This window comes from Saccoglossus kowalevskii, chromosome 19 (genome assembly GCF_978046115.1).
Source record: "Saccoglossus kowalevskii chromosome 19, keSacKowa6.1, whole genome shotgun sequence".
In the NCBI taxonomy this organism is placed as follows: Eukaryota; Metazoa; Hemichordata; class Enteropneusta; family Harrimaniidae; genus Saccoglossus; species Saccoglossus kowalevskii.
In genome coordinates, this window is record NC_140659.1 from 12,882,282 (window position 1) to 12,901,171 (window position 18,890).

Genomic DNA, 18,890 nt, shown 5'->3' on the forward strand with positions numbered 1-18,890 from the left:
TCAGATATCGTAAATTGTATGTCAGATATCGTAAACTCTATGTCAGATATCGTAAATTGCATGTCAGATATTGTAAACTGTACGTCAGATATCGTAAACTATATGTCAGATATCGCAAACTGTACGTCAGATATCGTAAACAGCACGTCAGATATCGTAAACTGTATGTCAGATATCGTGAACTGTATGTCAGATATCGTAAACTGTATGTCAGATATCGTAAACTCTATGTCAGATATCGTAAACTCTATGTCAGATATCGTAAACTGTATGTCAGATATCGCAAACTCTATGTCAGATATCGTAAACTGTATGTCAGATATCGTAAACTGTATGTCAGATATCGTAAACTCTGTCAGATATCGTAAACTGTATGTCAGATATCGTAAACTGTATGTCAGATATCGTGAACTCTATGTCAGATATCGTAAACTCTATGTCAGATATCGTAAACTGTATGTCAGATATCGTGAACTCTATGTCAGATATCGTAAACTCTATGTCAGATATCATAAACTGTATATCAGATATCGTAAACTATCGTAAACTGTATGTCAGATATCGTAAACTGTAAGTCAGATATCGTAAACTGTATGTTAGAGATCGTAAACTGTATGTCAGATAACGTAAACTGTATGTCAGATATCGTAAACTATATGTCAGATATCGTAAACTGTATGTCAGATATCGTAAACTCTATGTCAGATATCGTAAACTTTATGTCAGATATCGTGAATTGTATGTCAGATATCGTGAACTCTATGTCAGATATCGTAAATTGTATGCCAGATATCGTAAACTCTATGTTAGATATCGTAAACTCTATGTCAGATATCGTTAACTGTAAATCAGATATCGTAAACTGTATGTCAGATATCGTAAATTGTATGTCAGATATCGTAAACTGTATATCAGATATCGTAAACTGTACGTCAGATATCGTAAACTCTATGTCAGATATCGTAAACTCTATGTCAGATATCGTAAACTGTATATCAGATATCGTAAACTGTATGTCAGATATCGTAAACTCTATGTCAGATATCGTAAACTCTATGTCAGATATCGTAAACTTACTCTATGTCAGATATCGTAAACTATATGTCAGATATCGTAAATTGTATGTCAGATATCGTAAACTCTATGTCAGATATCGTAAATTGCATGTCAGATATTGTAAACTGTACGTCAGATATCGTAAACTATATGTCAGATATCGCAAACTGTACGTCAGATATCGTAAACAGCACGTCAGATATCGTAAACTGTATGTCAGATATCGTGAACTGTATGTCAGATATCGTAAACTGTATGTCAGATATCGTAAACTCTATGTCAGATATCGTAAACTCTATGTCAGATATCGTAAACTATATGTCAGATATCGCAAACTCTATGTCAGATATCGTAAACTGTATGTCAGATATCGTAAACTGTATGTCAGATATCGTAAACTGTGTGTCAGATATCGCAAACTCTATGTCAGATATCGTAAACTGTATGTCAGATATCGTAAACTGTATGTCAGATATCGTAAATTGTATGTCAGATATCGTAAACTGTATATCAGATATCGTAAACTGTACGTCAGATATCGTAAACTGTATGTCAGATATCGTAAACTGTACGTCAGATATCGTAAATTGTGTGTCAGATATCGTAAACTCTATGTCAGATATCGTAAATTGTATGTCAGACATCGTAAACTGTACGTCAGATATCGTAAACTCTATGTCAGATATCGTACACTGTACGTCAGATATCGTAAATTGTATGTCAGATATCGTAAACTCTATGTCAGATATCGTAAATTGTATGTCAGATATCGTAAACTGTACGTCAGATATCGTAAACTCTATGTCAGATGTCGTAAACTGTACGTCAGATATCGTAAACTCTATGTCAGATATCGTAAATTGTATGTCAGATATCGTAAACTACGTCAGATATCGTAAACTCTATGTCAGATATCGTAAACTGTATATCAGATATCGTAAACTGTATGTCAGATATCGTAAACTCTATGTCAGATATCGTAAACTCTATGTCAGATATCGTAAACTTACTCTATGTCAGATATCGTAAACTATATGTCAGATATCGTAAATTGTATGTCAGATATCGTAAACTCTATGTCAGATATCGTAAATTGCATGTCAGATATTGTAAACTGTACGTCAGATATCGTAAACTATATGTCAGATATCGCAAACTGTACGTCAGATATCGTAAACAGCACGTCAGATATCGTAAACTGTATGTCAGATATCGTGAACTGTATGTCAGATATCGTAAACTGTATGTCAGATATCGTAAACTCTATGTCAGATATCGTAAACTCTATGTCAGATATCGTAAACTGTATGTCAGATATCGCAAACTCTATGTCAGATATCGTAAACTGTATGTCAGATATCGTAAACTGTATGTCAGATATCGTAAACTGTGTGTCAGATATCGCAAACTCTATGTCAGATATCGTAAACTGTATGTCAGATATCGTAAACTGTATGTCAGATATCGTAAACTGTATGTCAGATATCGTAAATTGTATGTCAGATATCGTAAACTCTATGTCAGATATCGTAAATTGTATGTCAGATATCGTAAACTGTATATCAGATATCGTAAACTGTACGTCAGATATCGTAAACTGTATGTCAGATATCGTAAACTGTACGTCAGATATCGTAAATTGTATGTCAGATATCGTAAACTCTATGTCAGATATCGTAAATTGTATGTCAGACATCGTAAACTGTACGTCAGATATCGTAAACTCTATGTCAGATATCGTACACTGTACGTCAGATATCGTAAATTGTATGTCAGATATCGTAAACTCTATGTCAGATATCGTAAATTGTATGTCAGATATCGTAAACTGTACGTCAGATATCGTAAACTCTATGTCAGATGTCGTAAACTGTACGTCAGATATCGTAAACTCTATGTCAGATATCGTAAATTGTATGTCAGATATCGTAAATTGTATGTCAGATATCGTAAACTCTATGTCAGATATCGTAAATTGTATGTCAGATATCGTAAACTACGTCAGATATCGTAAACTCTATGTCAGATATCGTAAACTGTACGTCAGATATCGTAAACTGTACGTCAGATATCGTAAACTGTATGTCAGATATCGTACACTGTACGTCAGATATCGTAAATTGTATGTCAGATATCGTAAACTCTATGTCAGATATCGTAAATTGTATGTCAGATATCGTAAACTGTACGTCAGATATCGTAAACTATATGTCAGATATCGTAAACTGTACGTCAGATATCGTAAACTCTATGTCAGATATCGTAAATTGTATGTCAGATATCGTAAACTCTATGTCAGATATCGTAAATTGTATGTCAGATATCGTAAACTGTACGTCAGATATCGTAAACTCTATGTCAGATATCGTAAACTGTACGTCAGATATCGTAAACTCTATGTCAGATATCGTAAACTGTACGTCAGATATCGTAAACTCTATGTCAGATATCGTAAATTGTATGTCAGATATCGTAAACTCTATGTCAGATATCGTAAATTGTATGTCAGATATCGTAAACTGTACGTCAGATATCGTAAACTCTATGTCAGGTATCGTAAACTGTACGTCAGATATCGTAAACTGTACGTCAGATATCGTAAACTGTATGTCAGATATCGTACACTGTACGTCAGATATCGTAAATTGTATGTCAGATATCGTAAACTCTATGTCAGATATCGTAAATTGTATGTCAGATATCGTAAACTGTACGTCAGATATCGTAAACTATATGTCAGATATCGTAAACTTTACGTCAGATATCGTAAACTCTATGTCAGATATCGTAAATTGTATGTCAGATATCGTAAACTCTATGTCAGATATCGTAAATTGTATGTCAGTTATCGTAAACTGTACGTCAGATATCGTAAACTCTATGTCAGATATCGTAAACTGTACGTCAGATATCGTAAACTCTATGTCAGGTATCGTAAACTGTACGTCAGATATCGTAAACTGTACGTCAGATATCGTAAACTGTATGTCAGATATCGTAAACTCTATGTCAGATTATTCTCATACAATGTAGCCATGTGCACCGGTGATCCATGGATTAATTGTTACTTCATTGCGTTGCCTTTCTTTCGTGTTGTGACTAGTTGTATTGTGACTGGTTTTATAGGTTTTTTTTCTCTACTGAAAATGCTGTTTTTATTTTCTTGAAAACCACCTAAAGGGTTTCTTTGGCAACGTGTACAGGGATGAATATTTTGAGATATCTTCGATGAGAATGTAATTTCACAACTACATCATTTCAACAGTTCATGTTATTGTGTGTAACGTGCGTCGAAATCAGCGGATCTGTATCAGTCAACATAATGTTTATCAGAACTGTGTTATCTATTGAACATCTTGTTAAACTTATCTGTGTTCAGGACAATCTGGAGGCAAGCTGCGATCCACAACACGATTCTTGATAAAGCTGTGAGAAATTAGATATGGGCTAGACATAAAGCTTACTAGCAAAACAGCAAAAAGTAATAATAACTTATTCTCGGCCTCGGCAATTCGTGGTTCTATGCTAAATTGGGCAGTCAGGAGTTGACAAAACATGTTTTGGTTCATTTAAATTTTTACTTTGTGTGGTGGATTAGAACGTCTTCCCACACGTGTCTTCAATGGGACAGCGCCATCGCGTGACCACATTGAGAAATGTACAGTTAAAGGTGCATACATGTTCATGTATACTATTATTTAGCGCACTGTATATTACGTACTACAGTCGTTATTATAAAGTAGTTGCATGATGGGAGACGTACTATGAATCAGAACGAGTGAATTATGTTTGGACGGAATGCTTAGCCACTGATTCCCGACGCCCAAGCCCCCGCCCTTGACACGAGTACCACTGGAATGTGCACGTGTTGAACCGTTGACAACTGGTAAACACTTCATCAGCGTCAACATCTTCAGTCAAATACTCGACGAGTCGCTGCAGAGTACTTGGATAGTTTCTCGTCGTCAGCTGCGGCTATTGTTCTCTGCACTATTGTACAGTATCAAAGGACAACCAAGTTTTTCCCAACTAATACTGGGTATGTCGCAGAAAATTGCCTTTTTGACAGCGATAAGTATGGGAGGGCCGGGGAAATTTCCCCCTTGGTGCCCCAATTAGCAGCTTAAATGTGAATGAAGCGGAACAAGGGTGTCGTGTAGTACCACTTATAATGGATCATCGACAAAAGATAAAAACGCGCGTTGAAGGGTAGACTATAGAGCGATGCGAACACAGGTGTAAACGAATGCCATTCACACATTCACAGTTCTCATTACTTTCTCACGCTCACAAGAATACGCCACGATTTTTTGTGAGCACAACTTTTTTAAATTGAAACTGAAGAAGTACTTCAAATTTCAATAGATTTGTTGTCATATTTGGAGTAAATTGCTTAGTTGCAGTCATCATTTTCGAGTAAAATACTGTTTTTTCTGGCCATTTTTTTCTTCAAATATTGTTCCAGTTTTATTATAACCTTTGAAGATGAATGGTGGAGTAACTTGGGAGGGGAACAAGTGATTGTGACATTTGTCTTTCTTATTAATTGTTTGAATTCATTGAAATGTCACATAATAGTTGTCTCGTGGTTTTCAATTTCTTGCATTCCAACAACTGGCAGATAATAACACGTACAATTGGCAACAATTCAATCCGATACATGTAGTGTGACGTTCCTGAACCCATATGTGGAGTAACTGAAATATTCCGCCACCGTCTGATAAAATGACGACGTTGATGTACGACACAGGAAATTGTTTATTTCATAAATATGTTTCCCTAAGATGTCTATTATAACTACAATATTCATTCACTTAAATTGGTGTGTGTATGTATGGTATAATATATATTGTGTTATACATAGATGTTATTGATTTGTATTCGTATCCTGGTCGGTTAGTATATATATATATAAATTATGTCAGTTTGCATTTGCATAAAACATACATCTCCTCAATAAACTGAACAGGTCCTCTACTACATAAGATTACCCTGACCCATTGAATAACCTATGCCTCACAGTTGATTCATCTCGGTCAATCACCCAAGTGTGTAAGTCCGGTGAAAATAAAAACAGATAAGTTATTTAAAAGCAAATGTGGCTATTTGTAAATAGTTGGTTTAGTTTTATGAATCAACAGTTTATGTAACTTCTCCAAACATCTGCGCCTGTACTTGGTAATTTTATAAACATTTGAATTGACTCGTTTGTGACATTCCTGGGTTTAATTTCATTTCGTGTGTTATAAGTTTGGGAGAGTTTTAATCTTTTTGTAGTACTGTCGTATGACTTTCCACAGTTGCTATAATTACAACATCTACCTCTATGTACGTTGTACAGAATAGTTTTCTAGGAAACTATCTTCACACGTCGCGACAATTAGTAAAATTAACGGTTTGTACGATTATCTCTTTCCCTGAAATAAGATTTAAGTGACTTTATGTGGGTCATAGTATATACGACTGAAGCATGCTGGGATATACAATATGCAAATGTTATAATGGTTATGTATCTCGTAAAATTCTGCAGTGGTCGTTGCGCCGCGTTCTGTTCGATATGGGACTCATAGCGACGTATACAACGCGTGTAAAATACATTGTTTGTGCACATGAAATTCGAACGCGCGCTCAACGACGACCATCGCCCTTTAAAAAGACAGAAATAATGACAATATTTCATATCTTCTCATAGTTTTATTTCAGACATAGTCCATATATAAAGAAAAGATACAAACAAATATGTAATAAGATAAAATTACAAATCATACAGATTTGAAAACTAAGTAAACTCAGTAGACTACCTTAAGTTTGTCCAATGCTGCACTAAAGCAGAATTCCATCTCACATCACTTTTGAGCAAGGCACACACAAGCGTATTGCTTGATGTTCTTAGTCGATCCATAAACGCATAAATTAGCTTTCTGCTGTGTTTGTGCGGTTTTTATCGAACATAGTGATTGTGCTACAGTCACGGGCGTACCCCGACAGTTTACGAAAAGCGTTATTTTAACTGACCCGAAGATTAGATTTTCTATACATTTTCTAAAGTAGATTTTCTATACATACACCATAACTGGCAGCAATACAAGCTAGAACAGAATGTTTTAAATAGCAAAAGTTTGACTTCGTGGCTGCAGTTCTTAAATTTACGTAGCACAATGTTTGCTTATGTCAGACAGACTCCAGTTTTTGTTTTAATGCATGTGGGTCTGTCTGTTTGTTTATTTGCGTATTTGTTTATTCCTGACGTGCAATTATTCTTTCATTTTATTATACTCATTTTAAAGCGCGGTGGTCGTCGCGCAGCGCGTGTTAGAATTTGATGTAAACAAACAATGTATTATACACGCGTTGTGTACGTTGTCATGAGTCCCATATCGACGCGACCACTGCCCTTTAATAAGCTAATGGTATTGACCAGGATAGAACAGGGGTACAATACATACTGATCTGGACATTGTCATCACGTATTCGCCTGACTTTGTCGCGTTGGACTTGACATTGGCTTGGAATTGAGCAGAAACAACTATACAAATCTCAATACGTCGAAAAATAAGCTGGTCTAGTTTTTAGATGTTTGGCTGGCCAATCAGGTATAATCTGTAAGTAGCTTCGCACCACATGTGGTCATATGTGGAGAATAGTTGTAAGAGTTCAACATAAGTGTCCGTAAACATGCAATAATGATGGACAATCTTGAGAATAGAAATTGGTCGCCCAAAACGTTGTTTACGTAGAACATAATAGTCGTTCCATGGAAATATAAACTCTCATGTATACTTGTGTGCATGCGCTGTGAATTCATAGTACGTACCACTATTTCAGAGAGTATGGTCTATGCTATGATTTAACACATCACACGGGTGCACCTATGTTATATATCTATTGTGTACCTCGCGGACACCGGCAATAGTACAAAATTATAACTCATTTATAAACAAAATGATATAGATAATGCACGATCAAAAATATTCTGAGTAAAAAGCTTTTAAGAATATACTTAGCGGTATTTCTCCGTCCATCAGTATTGTTTGAACTCATCAGTACATTAAATTTCCATCTTAATGGGACATAATAAAATTTCTTTAGGGGTGAAATGTAGAATAAATTAAACAAAATGAAATTCGTCCCACTGTATTTTGTGCACGTAAGATACAATAACTTGTTTCTCTTTCAATCATACCCTTCCTACCTTTTATAATAAGTAGTTCTGGGTATGCGAACGCATGACGAAATCTAGAAAGAGCCACCCTTAGTTTGTATCAATATTAAATAAATAAGATTCCTTTGACAGAGAAGTCTTGAATAAGTTCACGTGATGCATTATATGTTTTAATTCAAGATAAATACATATTGAAAACACATACTAAATATATCTTTTATGTTTTCAGAAAGAAATCACATCCTACTACGGATCACTAATACTGTAAACAGACGATTACAAATATTCGCAACTTAATGATTTAGGTATTCAAGACGGGAGTTCTGTGGCAGTGACTCAAAAAACTTAGTTATAAGTTGCTCACTGCTATTGAAAGTTGCGGTTTTTTTCTCCTCTCACTCGTGGGGATATTCCTTGAATAGAATGCTTATCATGTCGAATCGAATCGTACAATTCTAAGGAGACTCGCTGAATACAGCTCAATTTTACCTGTTGTCAACTGGAATGAAACTTGCTATTACGACCAGATAACCGCTAACCTTGTCGTACTAAGAGTTTCTCACTCAAATTACCGCTGGGAATTGTAGTTGATTCCTCGGACCCTACAAGACAGAGCTGGGTAGTTTGGTATATGTGGGTGTTTCCGTGTAGATTTCTCCGACTGATTGTGCCTGTATTTCTGTGTACAATATCTCAGTTTATTTCAACAACTTGAATCACAGAAAGTCATGTGATTTCCTGTTTGTGAACAATTCTAAACCTGGCAGTAAACTTCGGTTGAAACTTGAAGGTCGGTGTACTATTACATTCAAGTTTGGGACGCGGAATTACAACAACGTTATTTTTTTAATTTGTTCACAGTCTCTCTCTCTTGTGGAGGGACTGTGATTTGTTGCAGTTGGTTCTTGGTGTTTTCTTGTGAGATTCATTCTGGTCGACTTGATATATACTTTGAATTTTACTGTTTATTTCAGCATGTTATATAAATGCAAAGGTTCATTTGCCTGGTTCAATTGTCAGTAAAGCAGCATGGAATCTACTAGGCGTGATTAGTACGATGTCTAGAGGTCAACCGATTTCCCTTGTATAAAACTATGTCAGCAATTTCATAGAACAATTTAGATTGATAATAGAAACTGTTTCCGAAACTAATACATTTCGAGGTCCCCGTGAGACAAGGATCGTGCCAGTTATGTTTTGTATGTGTATGTTTAGACGCGTGAGGGTGAACCGCGGGAATGGCCAGCGGCGCTTAACGGTATTCATGCCACTGACAGGCGCCAGAGTGCCGTGCGCTTGGTATGTCGAATAATGAACCACGGCAGCTAGAGAAAAGAGGTGAAAATGAATACTTTGTTGAGGTTTGTGTAAAAAGACACAAATAAATGCATCTCAAATTGTTTGTGAAAGGGGACATTATAATGGAAAAGCAGTGTGTGTTTGGGGAAGTGCCACGCCTGCACGATTATTATTGCTGGCTTTACTATACAAAATAATACGTCAAATTAACACTCAAAATATGTCGCCGTTTGATTCGGATAGAAAAAAACAGATTGCAGTCATCTTCTTACTAGAAACGTGATGTTTAGGAAAAACTAGCTTCCGTTTTGTTTAGATGGAATTTCGTTTTTTTTCCCCGTTGATACCGTCGGCACGTCTTTAGTGATTGCCTGGGGGCTGAGCTTGTCAACATCAACGCAGTTCCAATGCCATTGAAGCACGTAGAAAGAGGTCTAGACACGGTGTCTGCAGCAAGGTAAAGAGCATAATGATCGCTTATTTGGATTTTCTAAAGTTTGTGTATAATTTTGTGGCCCAGTGAACATTATTGTAAATACGAGGAGTGCGATAACTGCCATTGCGCGTTGCTTCCTTTCTAACGCACGGTCCAGACCATGGCTTGCTCGGCAGTTACATGTTTTCGCTGGATGATTTTCCTTTGTGTGGTTTTTACTGAAATTACAGGTATTCACTGCTTTAACTGTGCTGTATTACTGACTAGATCGCAAACTGTTTACGCACGTGTTCCGGCTCAGCGAGGGGATCCGTCTTAAATTTTCACGGGATAACATGTTTTTTTTAAAACTAAATCTACATTATCCAACGAGGAGCTCTATGTGTTCAGAACTTTGAGACGTTTGCATGACGGTCGTGCATAATGCGCCCGGTTACCCTACAATCAATCCAGAATCGATTACCGGACCTTAGCTTCGAAAGCTAACTTTATTATTGATTTTTATTTACAGGGCGGCATCTGCACAAGTCTTCCGCTGAAACGGAACATAATGTAGTGGAAACCGATAATATAGCAACGCAGACGACGTCGTCAGTTTTATTAAATAACACATCAAGAAAAGACGAAAAGGATTCTGACTATTCGTCGTTTGGCTGCTGTGAGAGAAAATCTAAAAGTATTGCTGTTGGTTACGGTAAGTGTTGCTAAGGAGACGCAAAGTGATTACAACTACCAACGTCCCAATTGGCTCTATGATTTCAATTTTGAATTTCGTTGAATATATAGCAGTTATATAAGAGTGCAGAGAAGTAGCGATTCAAACTGACATCTATTTTAGTCGTAGTCCCCGATGAATGTGGGTGTGACACACAGACACTGCAAGGTGCACGGGCATTAGTCGTGTCACATTAGATATACTAATGTAATACGTACGTGATGGAGTCGTGACTGTTGAATGCCCGTGCACATTGAAAATAAACATTTGGAAAAAAGGCTTCAACCCCACAAAATGGTCATGTTTTGGTTTGGGAAACATCATGTTTGCACGGTACTTTTATATCATCGTTCATCTCAAAGTTGTGGATATTGAAAAAAAATATAATTTACGTGAAATTAAAGCGCGGTGGTCGTCGCGCAGCGCGTGTTCGAATTTCATGTAAATAAACAATGTATTTTACACGCGTTGTATACGTCGCTATGAGTCCCATATCGAACAGGACGCGGCGCGAAGACTGCCTCCCTTTAACATTGCTTGTAATAGTAGTAGTAGTAGTAGTAGCGATTCAGTTGTGACCCGTGTTATTGGTCATGTGATCTCTACTTGATAGTGCCATCCATATACTAGTAATTGCCTTGGCTGGCTGAAACAAACTCTACACATCCGTATATGTCATGGGGTCGTTTGATGTTATTCGGACTTCAATAATTAACGCAATTCAGTTGCCAAAACTTGTTTTCTAAAGTTCTTTGTCAGACTTTTAAAACGCGTAAACAACCATGTGGTTTCTGTATAGAAACTTGCATTGTCCAAAGTAGGTCTGTAATTCCGTTGGGACTGATGCGTTTCCATCCATTCTTGTGCAAATTGCGTGTTCTCACACTGAATTTCATCTGCTAACATTGTGGCCAGGCACGAATGAAAGCCCATTGTTTAACACAGTACGCATGATGTCCTTTGTTTTAGATGTTTCTGGTACGCAGATTGAACTGGATATTGGCGAATGTCGGAGAACATGTGGACCTCATTCACATGGGCGTCTTAATAGAAAAGAATCAGCTCAAAATGTTAGCTGGGACAGAGAAAGGGTAGGTGAAAGCATTCTCAAATTTATTAACGTTGACCCTGAGTTCACTGAGCATGCGTGTTTTCATTCATCCTAAACTCCGCAATATAATAAGCGCCATCGGCGTCCCTTGGACTCCCCCACGGCATTCCCCACTTCGATACGAGTATTGACAGGTATAACTAATCCCAACATATCCCGATCTTTTAAAATAAAAGATATAAATTATTTGCAATTCATGGAGAAAACTAGAAACACTTAAAGATATCAACAATTTCAAGTTAGGCATAGTTATGTGAAATATGCAGTGTACACTGTTGGTGCAATTAGTGATTGATATCATGCGATACAGCATGCAAGTGTAAGATGTAGTTCGTCTAACGTGATCAACTAACAATTTCTTTCTTGTGACAATTCGGGTGAATCTTTGATTCGGTTATTTTGTTTAGCTTGATTGTTTCACGCTGTCTGTGATAAATATCTGTGACAATGACATGGTACTTAAAACGGGACACCTTCTAATGCCACGGTGTGATGTGCATTCCATTAGATCAGTTGTTTACCTTCGGCAAGTAGTCCACCCATGGTCAAACAACTACTTGTTTGTACCATCTACTTGTGAGGTTTAGGACTTCAAAGACGAATCTGTTAACGAGTATCAGGTAAAGATGAAAGAATAATTAGTGGCAAGAGTGTCAATTAGCATTCCTGTGTTAATTAGACTTGTTATGGAGTTTCCACAGTAAATACCCCCCCCCCCCCCCACACACACACACACACATACACATACATACATACATACAGAAACGAAGATTGATCGCAAAGTAAAATACGCTGAGTCACAGTGTCGGTGAATAACGGGTCGTGCCGCATTTTAATACTCAATACTGATATGGGCGGAGCCGATCATGAAGTTTTAAAACTTAAACTGATGTATTTTACTTTTATTAATGTTTTATTCACAGTCGTATCATTCGTGTCCCAGAGATTTGAGTTGCGAGCCAACTCGACTTAAAAGAGAAAAAGTTCATTTGGTTGGGGATCCCGTGGAATATGACGTCATAGAGAACTGTGCTTGTAAGCCTGTTCCGGTGGTATGTCGGAGACGATCCCAACTGGTGGTCTTGTACCCTGATTCGCCGCACCAAACGCAGATAGACGTGGGATCGTGTGAGGGACACTGTAGTGATGGTAAGTTTTGCTATATTTCTGAACCAAGAAATATATTGTATTAAAATATTTCTTGAAATCAGATGGTCAGTAAACGGATATATGTATCAATATAGTCAACACAAGCAACTTACACACTGGTATTGACAAAATCTACAACAATCAGAAAACATTTCCTCGAATGATTTTCAATTTCAAGATTTTAGTCTAATGAACATGTTGAAATAATATCTGTATTACACTATTTGACCAGATAATTACAGTGTACTGTTTTCTTTACTGTAGTAAAAATACAGATTATCTTATATTTTGCATATTTTCTCGACGATATAAAACCCGGAATAAAAAAATACTAACAAGATTTGATGATGTCATACTGTTCATGGCAACCAAGTGTAACTAAGCAGCCACTTTCGGATACTTAAAATACGTTTACTCGAATTGAGTAAAAACATTATTAATTATATATGATAATCTAAATACGAAATACTCTCATCACTTACTTTGTTTTACCACATTTTACAACGTACGGTCTGGGGTATCCACAATATCGTAGACCTAAACTGGAATGACATCATAGAAGACACAGACCGTCTAGTACGATATTAATTAAGTACCATATTTATTGTTTTTACTATAGGCGAAGGCACCGTATGCCGTTCAACAAAAAACCAAACGATTACAGTGGAAGGACCCAACGGTAAGATTTTGAATAAATAAATCAGTCTGACGTTTTACGGACAACAATTAACACACACACACACACACACACACACATATATATATATATATATATATATGGAAACATGCTCATATATCCGGGCAATGCGCATACAATGATGTTTACAAATTCTATAATTGTCCCCATTTAATCACGAGAGATAGGATATGTTTACGCTGTAGATTGTTGTCTATTTCAGCAGCTAAAATAATAGAATAGTACAGAATCGAATAGAGTTTTGGTTTGTTTTGTTTTGTTTTTTGATAATGACTTGGTTTGTGGTTAATATTTTAATAAACATAATATAAAAAAAGAAATTCTTCTGAGTAGAACCATACTTGTCTATTTGCCAGCATGATGTGTATAAATTGAAAATATTGAAATATTTGTTGTTGATTCAAGTCGTTCAATGTCACGTTTGACCCTCTTGCTTGGCATGGTGAATGGAACATGTTATTCTGCTTTCTAGCATTTCGTAGAACGGAAGAGAGCCTTTCTGATCTGTGTATGTACATGCTGTTTTATATTTTATCACCTGTAGGTAAAGAATGTGTGGAGATCATTGACGAGTGTAGCTGTGAGTCAGAATGTTACCGTGTTCCTTATATGCAGTCTTACTATGAGATAGTCTACGACTCTGTTGTTAACAGGACGGTCCAACAGCATAAGGTAATAAGAACTGGCTTCACGATCTTTCATTGTTACCGTTTTCTCATATATATGTACGGGAGCCCTCACCGTGACAGCGAACCACAATCATAGCTGTGTAACACATCTACGCGTAACTATGGTAACCGTGACGTAAAATTGAACTTGGACACAAACAAACGTGTCCCTAAAAGATAGTGGTTAATCATAATCCTTAGTAATTATTCAATGAATAATTTAAACAAAGTGCCCTTTTCAATAATAGATATGAATTAATATAATATAATTGATGAGATTATATACTGTACTTCAAAATCAGCTTCAGCATAGTCGATCACATACAAATTGATTTGATTTCCTTTTATGGTGAAATAAAATCATTGCTTATGCCTCGTATAAGGGATTAATCGATGAAAGAATACAGTTTTCTAATACTCGTTTGTCTTGGTTGTTTTCAGTACGTACAGTAGCAATAACTGCACATGCGTAGTAGTGTTTTTTATTTTTCATTGAAAGAATACAGCAACTATCATATGATCTGCTCAAAGTAGTTCATGATACTAGTAAATTATAATCCTATTTGGTATTCAGTATGCTGTAGTATCAAACACAAATATTAACAATATTTGTTTTCGTGTTTGTCCATATTGCATATTTAAAAACAGTAATGTGAAATTAATGATATTTTGCTTAGCAAAAGTACTTATCAAGTAAAGAACGAAAACACAAACGCACACCAGGTTACCATGGTAACATTTTACTACTGAGTTGAAAACAGGTCAAAATACACACAAGTTTGGTACTATTTTTACGTCTGTCTTTAGATTAGACAGTCTCTTAAAATTTTAGGAATTGAATTCGTCAAAAGTATTTTATCCACGCCAAGAGTTGATTCGACATTGGCCAATTAAAAATCGTTATCTAGACTGACGTCATTGTACATATGCAAATCATTAGAATTTCTGTTTCTTTTCGTTCTACAGGAAATTGATATTGGACGATGTGTAGGAACGTGCTCAACGACCAATCATCTTCGATGTGTTATGAGGTAAGATGTGTGACGTGTATTCTACAGTTTTAATATTTCGAGTGCGAACATCATGAATTATTTCCTTTTTCATATTGTGTCACAATTTTAACGCCATTATAGTGAAGACTGATAATTGACGCTATAAACTGTTAATTTGTTGACAGATCGCCATCGGATCCAAATGTCTGCTTAATGTCTCTGGTAAAGAAAAATGTGAGCTGCCTGCCGAAGACATACACAACACACCAATTCGTATCGCGAGGGGGCGTTGTTAAGACCGTCCTCGCTGTCAACGAATGTTCATGTAAATAAAGAAACTGTTACATTGCAAAAAGTATATAAATCAACATCTGCGTACACTGGTATTTTCATTTAAAACAAGGAACACAGGGAGCATTCTCCGATCATACTACCATCCTCAAGTTTTAATCGACAGTGAACGCTAATCGGCGGCGGCACTGGCAGAGGCGAATGTGACGTCATGCTATACACGGAAGCGGATCGTTCATCAAAGTATATGCTCACCATGGTTCATTGAACGCGTGTTTATTCGCACCAGCACATCCTGTGATTACATGAAAACGAATTGAACAAAAACAATTTCCAGATGGGCTATACCCCCATTTTTTTTTATTTCAACAGGAAATATATCGCAGTTATTTTGAAGCAAGGTTTACTATTCAATGCATGTCCATGACTAGTTCATAACACGACCCGTAGTGCTTCAAGCAAAAGACGATTCAAATCTATATTGCAATTCTGGCACAAACAAATGACGGCCGCAGTAACGTTGACTTATGTGAGCAAGCTGCACAAAGCGTGCACAATCTGATACGATGTTGTGTTCTATACTACTAGTATATTCCCTTTGTACATATTACCACGTATCCTATTACCATTTCTGTAAAATATATTAATAAAAAAATCTACAAATGATCCAGCGCTGTTTGTGTTCGTTTGTTGCCGTTGTTGTTGTTCTTTGACTGACTGTAACAATAAACATTGTAAAGTTTATTCAAGTCATTGTTTTTGTCAAAGCTAGCGTTTATGCAGGTGAGGCCCGGTATTGTTTATGTGAATCGCACAGGTAACTTGATATAGTCATCAATGATTGGACGCTCACAGCTCACAGCTGCGGGTTTGGGGTTGCACAGACCAGTATTTGTGGAACGCAGTCGGTGTTTTTTTGTTTTGTTTTTTCAAAAATAGGGTACGTCTCTCTCCAGCGGTGTACATGGCCATTGTAGATGATTGCGCACACTCAACAGTTAACTTAAAAAACATTTACGTTTATGTCACAAAATGAAGAAAACATACCCACGTCCGACATTCTTATAGTTCGTATGTGTGTACTGCAGCAGATAACTCCATGGGTACAAGGTTTGAGACGACCCCTAAGTGAAAACTGTAAATTCAGAAGAAGCCCACCTGTACGGTACAGCCCAGACTGGCATGCCCTTTGATTACGCATTTCGTGTTTCAATTGCATTTAGAGGGATTACGGTAATATTGAAGATATCCCAGCTGTGGGGTTATAATTGTTCCGTTTAAGCGAGATTCCCACCGATCAGACATTCTTTTACAATATACAGCGTATAACTATGGTATCTGGTGATTTTCAATAAAATAAATTTGCAGTTAGATCACGAACTTCAAAGGTTGGATATAATATGATAATAACACGCGGGCGGTGCATGTTTATCTTACCCAAAACAGTAACATTTATTGTGTATAGTAATGTTATGAATAATTTGACGATAAATGTTTTGCTAAGACAAAGTTATAATCAGATAAATAAAACACGTGACCTCATGCAGGTGTGACGTATTTGTATTGACTTACATATTAGCAGACCACCGCGAGCTCTGCTCTTAACGGTTTAATTTATTTCGACGCCAATGTTATTATATAATACCCTGACCTTTTTCACCACCAGACTTTCTCGCCCAAATGTTTCTGCACTTTTTTCTTATGTTCTTCAATATTTCTGGAAATAAATCCAGATTTTGGAGCCAACAGACAAACTATAAAAAATTACTATTTTTGTCCCGATCAATTGAAAGATAGGACAGACTATGAACAGGACTATTTTGTGAATTTGTGACGAAAAGATGGAACCGGTGGTTACGGTTGTAAGTTGACTGTAAGTGAGCGTGACTGTGGCTAATCAACATAACAGATGGGAGAGATTAAAACTTGGAGTCTTTTTAAATAATTATAAAGTTACTTTTATTTCCGCGAATTACTGCTCAAACAAGGTTGACCAAAGCCTTGTCAAATCGTACGGGGCGATGACTTCAACATGTGGGTCTCAGGAAGCGGCAATGATGAAGAAAAGTCAATAAACACATCAACACTGTGTAAGTAATATATTGGCGATATCTGCTGTTCATTATCCCCGGGCCATGTCATATGTTACATTTGTCGAGAACACCTACAGCTAATAAGCGCGTATCCAGTATTGTGTCAATTTAGGTGTTGAGAAATGTCAACGGAATTATGGGTACTTTTTATTTGTTTTTAATACTTTATGTTGATTCGCTCTGTTATGCCGCTCACCACAACATAGAGGGCGTCCGGTCCTAATTGACAGAAGATGCCAAGGTTGTACAGATAAAAGCATTTATTACTGTATCACGTTATCGCAATATTGTCCAAGGACGGACGTAGTATATACATACATGGACAGGAATGCATAATGATAATTATATCAAAATATGACCCTGATTGCATGTTATCTAGTAAACTCTGGGACTCGGCGTGTCAATAGAATAAATTATTATATGTGTTCTACATTTCTAAGTTATGTTCTATTGTAAATACATGCAATACATTATATACGTTTAATCATATTGTCGTACGTGTCGTTATGCGTTAGCCTTTGTTAACTGAAAATGTATAGCGACTACCAAGAACATTTCAAATTGTTTTTCTCACCTATTTTTCAAATTCACAGTTTGTGTTGCTGTAACGTGTTCTTAAAATGAAAACGTACCACTACGTAGAAATATAAATAATGTGTTCACACATATACCTAGGTATTTCTCACCTAGCTTATTGACACTTCTATGTGAAAATAAAATCTGTTCGTCCGTTATAAGATGTATGATGTCGTGTAAGTTACCTAACGTACCCGTCTAGGCTCGCAAACTTTCGCAATATAACACAAGTGTTTTCAAATGAAGTCTTGATGGCATACATTGGGTTAATGTTACCAATGCCCCTGTATAAAGGCCATGCCCGTTAACAATACACGGGCAGGACGCCTCGTTAATTACACCAGTAGCAGTTGTCAGTGGCCTCGACATAGAGATGTCAAAACTGGCAAAATGAAAACAAAACGTTGCCATGTAGCAGCAATTGAAACATTATTTGAGTTGGTGGTGTTTTTAACACGTGCATAGTTTCGTCGCGCGTAACATTGTCGATTGTTGTGCATACTAGTAGCTTACTCGTGCACAACTTTTCCTTGCAAGGTTTTGCCATTTGTTCAAGGCTGTCAAGTCATACACTACATGTTTCTATATATATTCTGTGGAAACACAGTGTGTGTCTGTTATATACATTTTATTGTACGCGACGAC

The 18,890-nt window shown here is 36.6% G+C and overlaps 1 protein-coding gene across 1 annotated transcript; it reads left to right on the top strand.

Moving 5' to 3' along the window:
* The first annotated feature begins 10,070 nt into the window (after positions 1–10,070).
* Positions 10,071–16,242, top strand: LOC100313704 (pinhead-like protein). The gene is made up of 8 exons (NM_001168159.1): positions 10,071–10,183; positions 10,465–10,647; positions 11,638–11,759; positions 12,703–12,928; positions 13,548–13,607; positions 14,170–14,297; positions 15,260–15,324; positions 15,471–16,242. Exons 1-8 carry the CDS (start codon positions 10,114–10,116, stop codon positions 15,616–15,618), a joined length of 1,002 nt encoding a protein of 333 aa, NP_001161631.1. The 5' UTR covers positions 10,071–10,113; the 3' UTR covers positions 15,619–16,242.
* Positions 16,243–18,890: the final 2,648 nt, after the last annotated feature.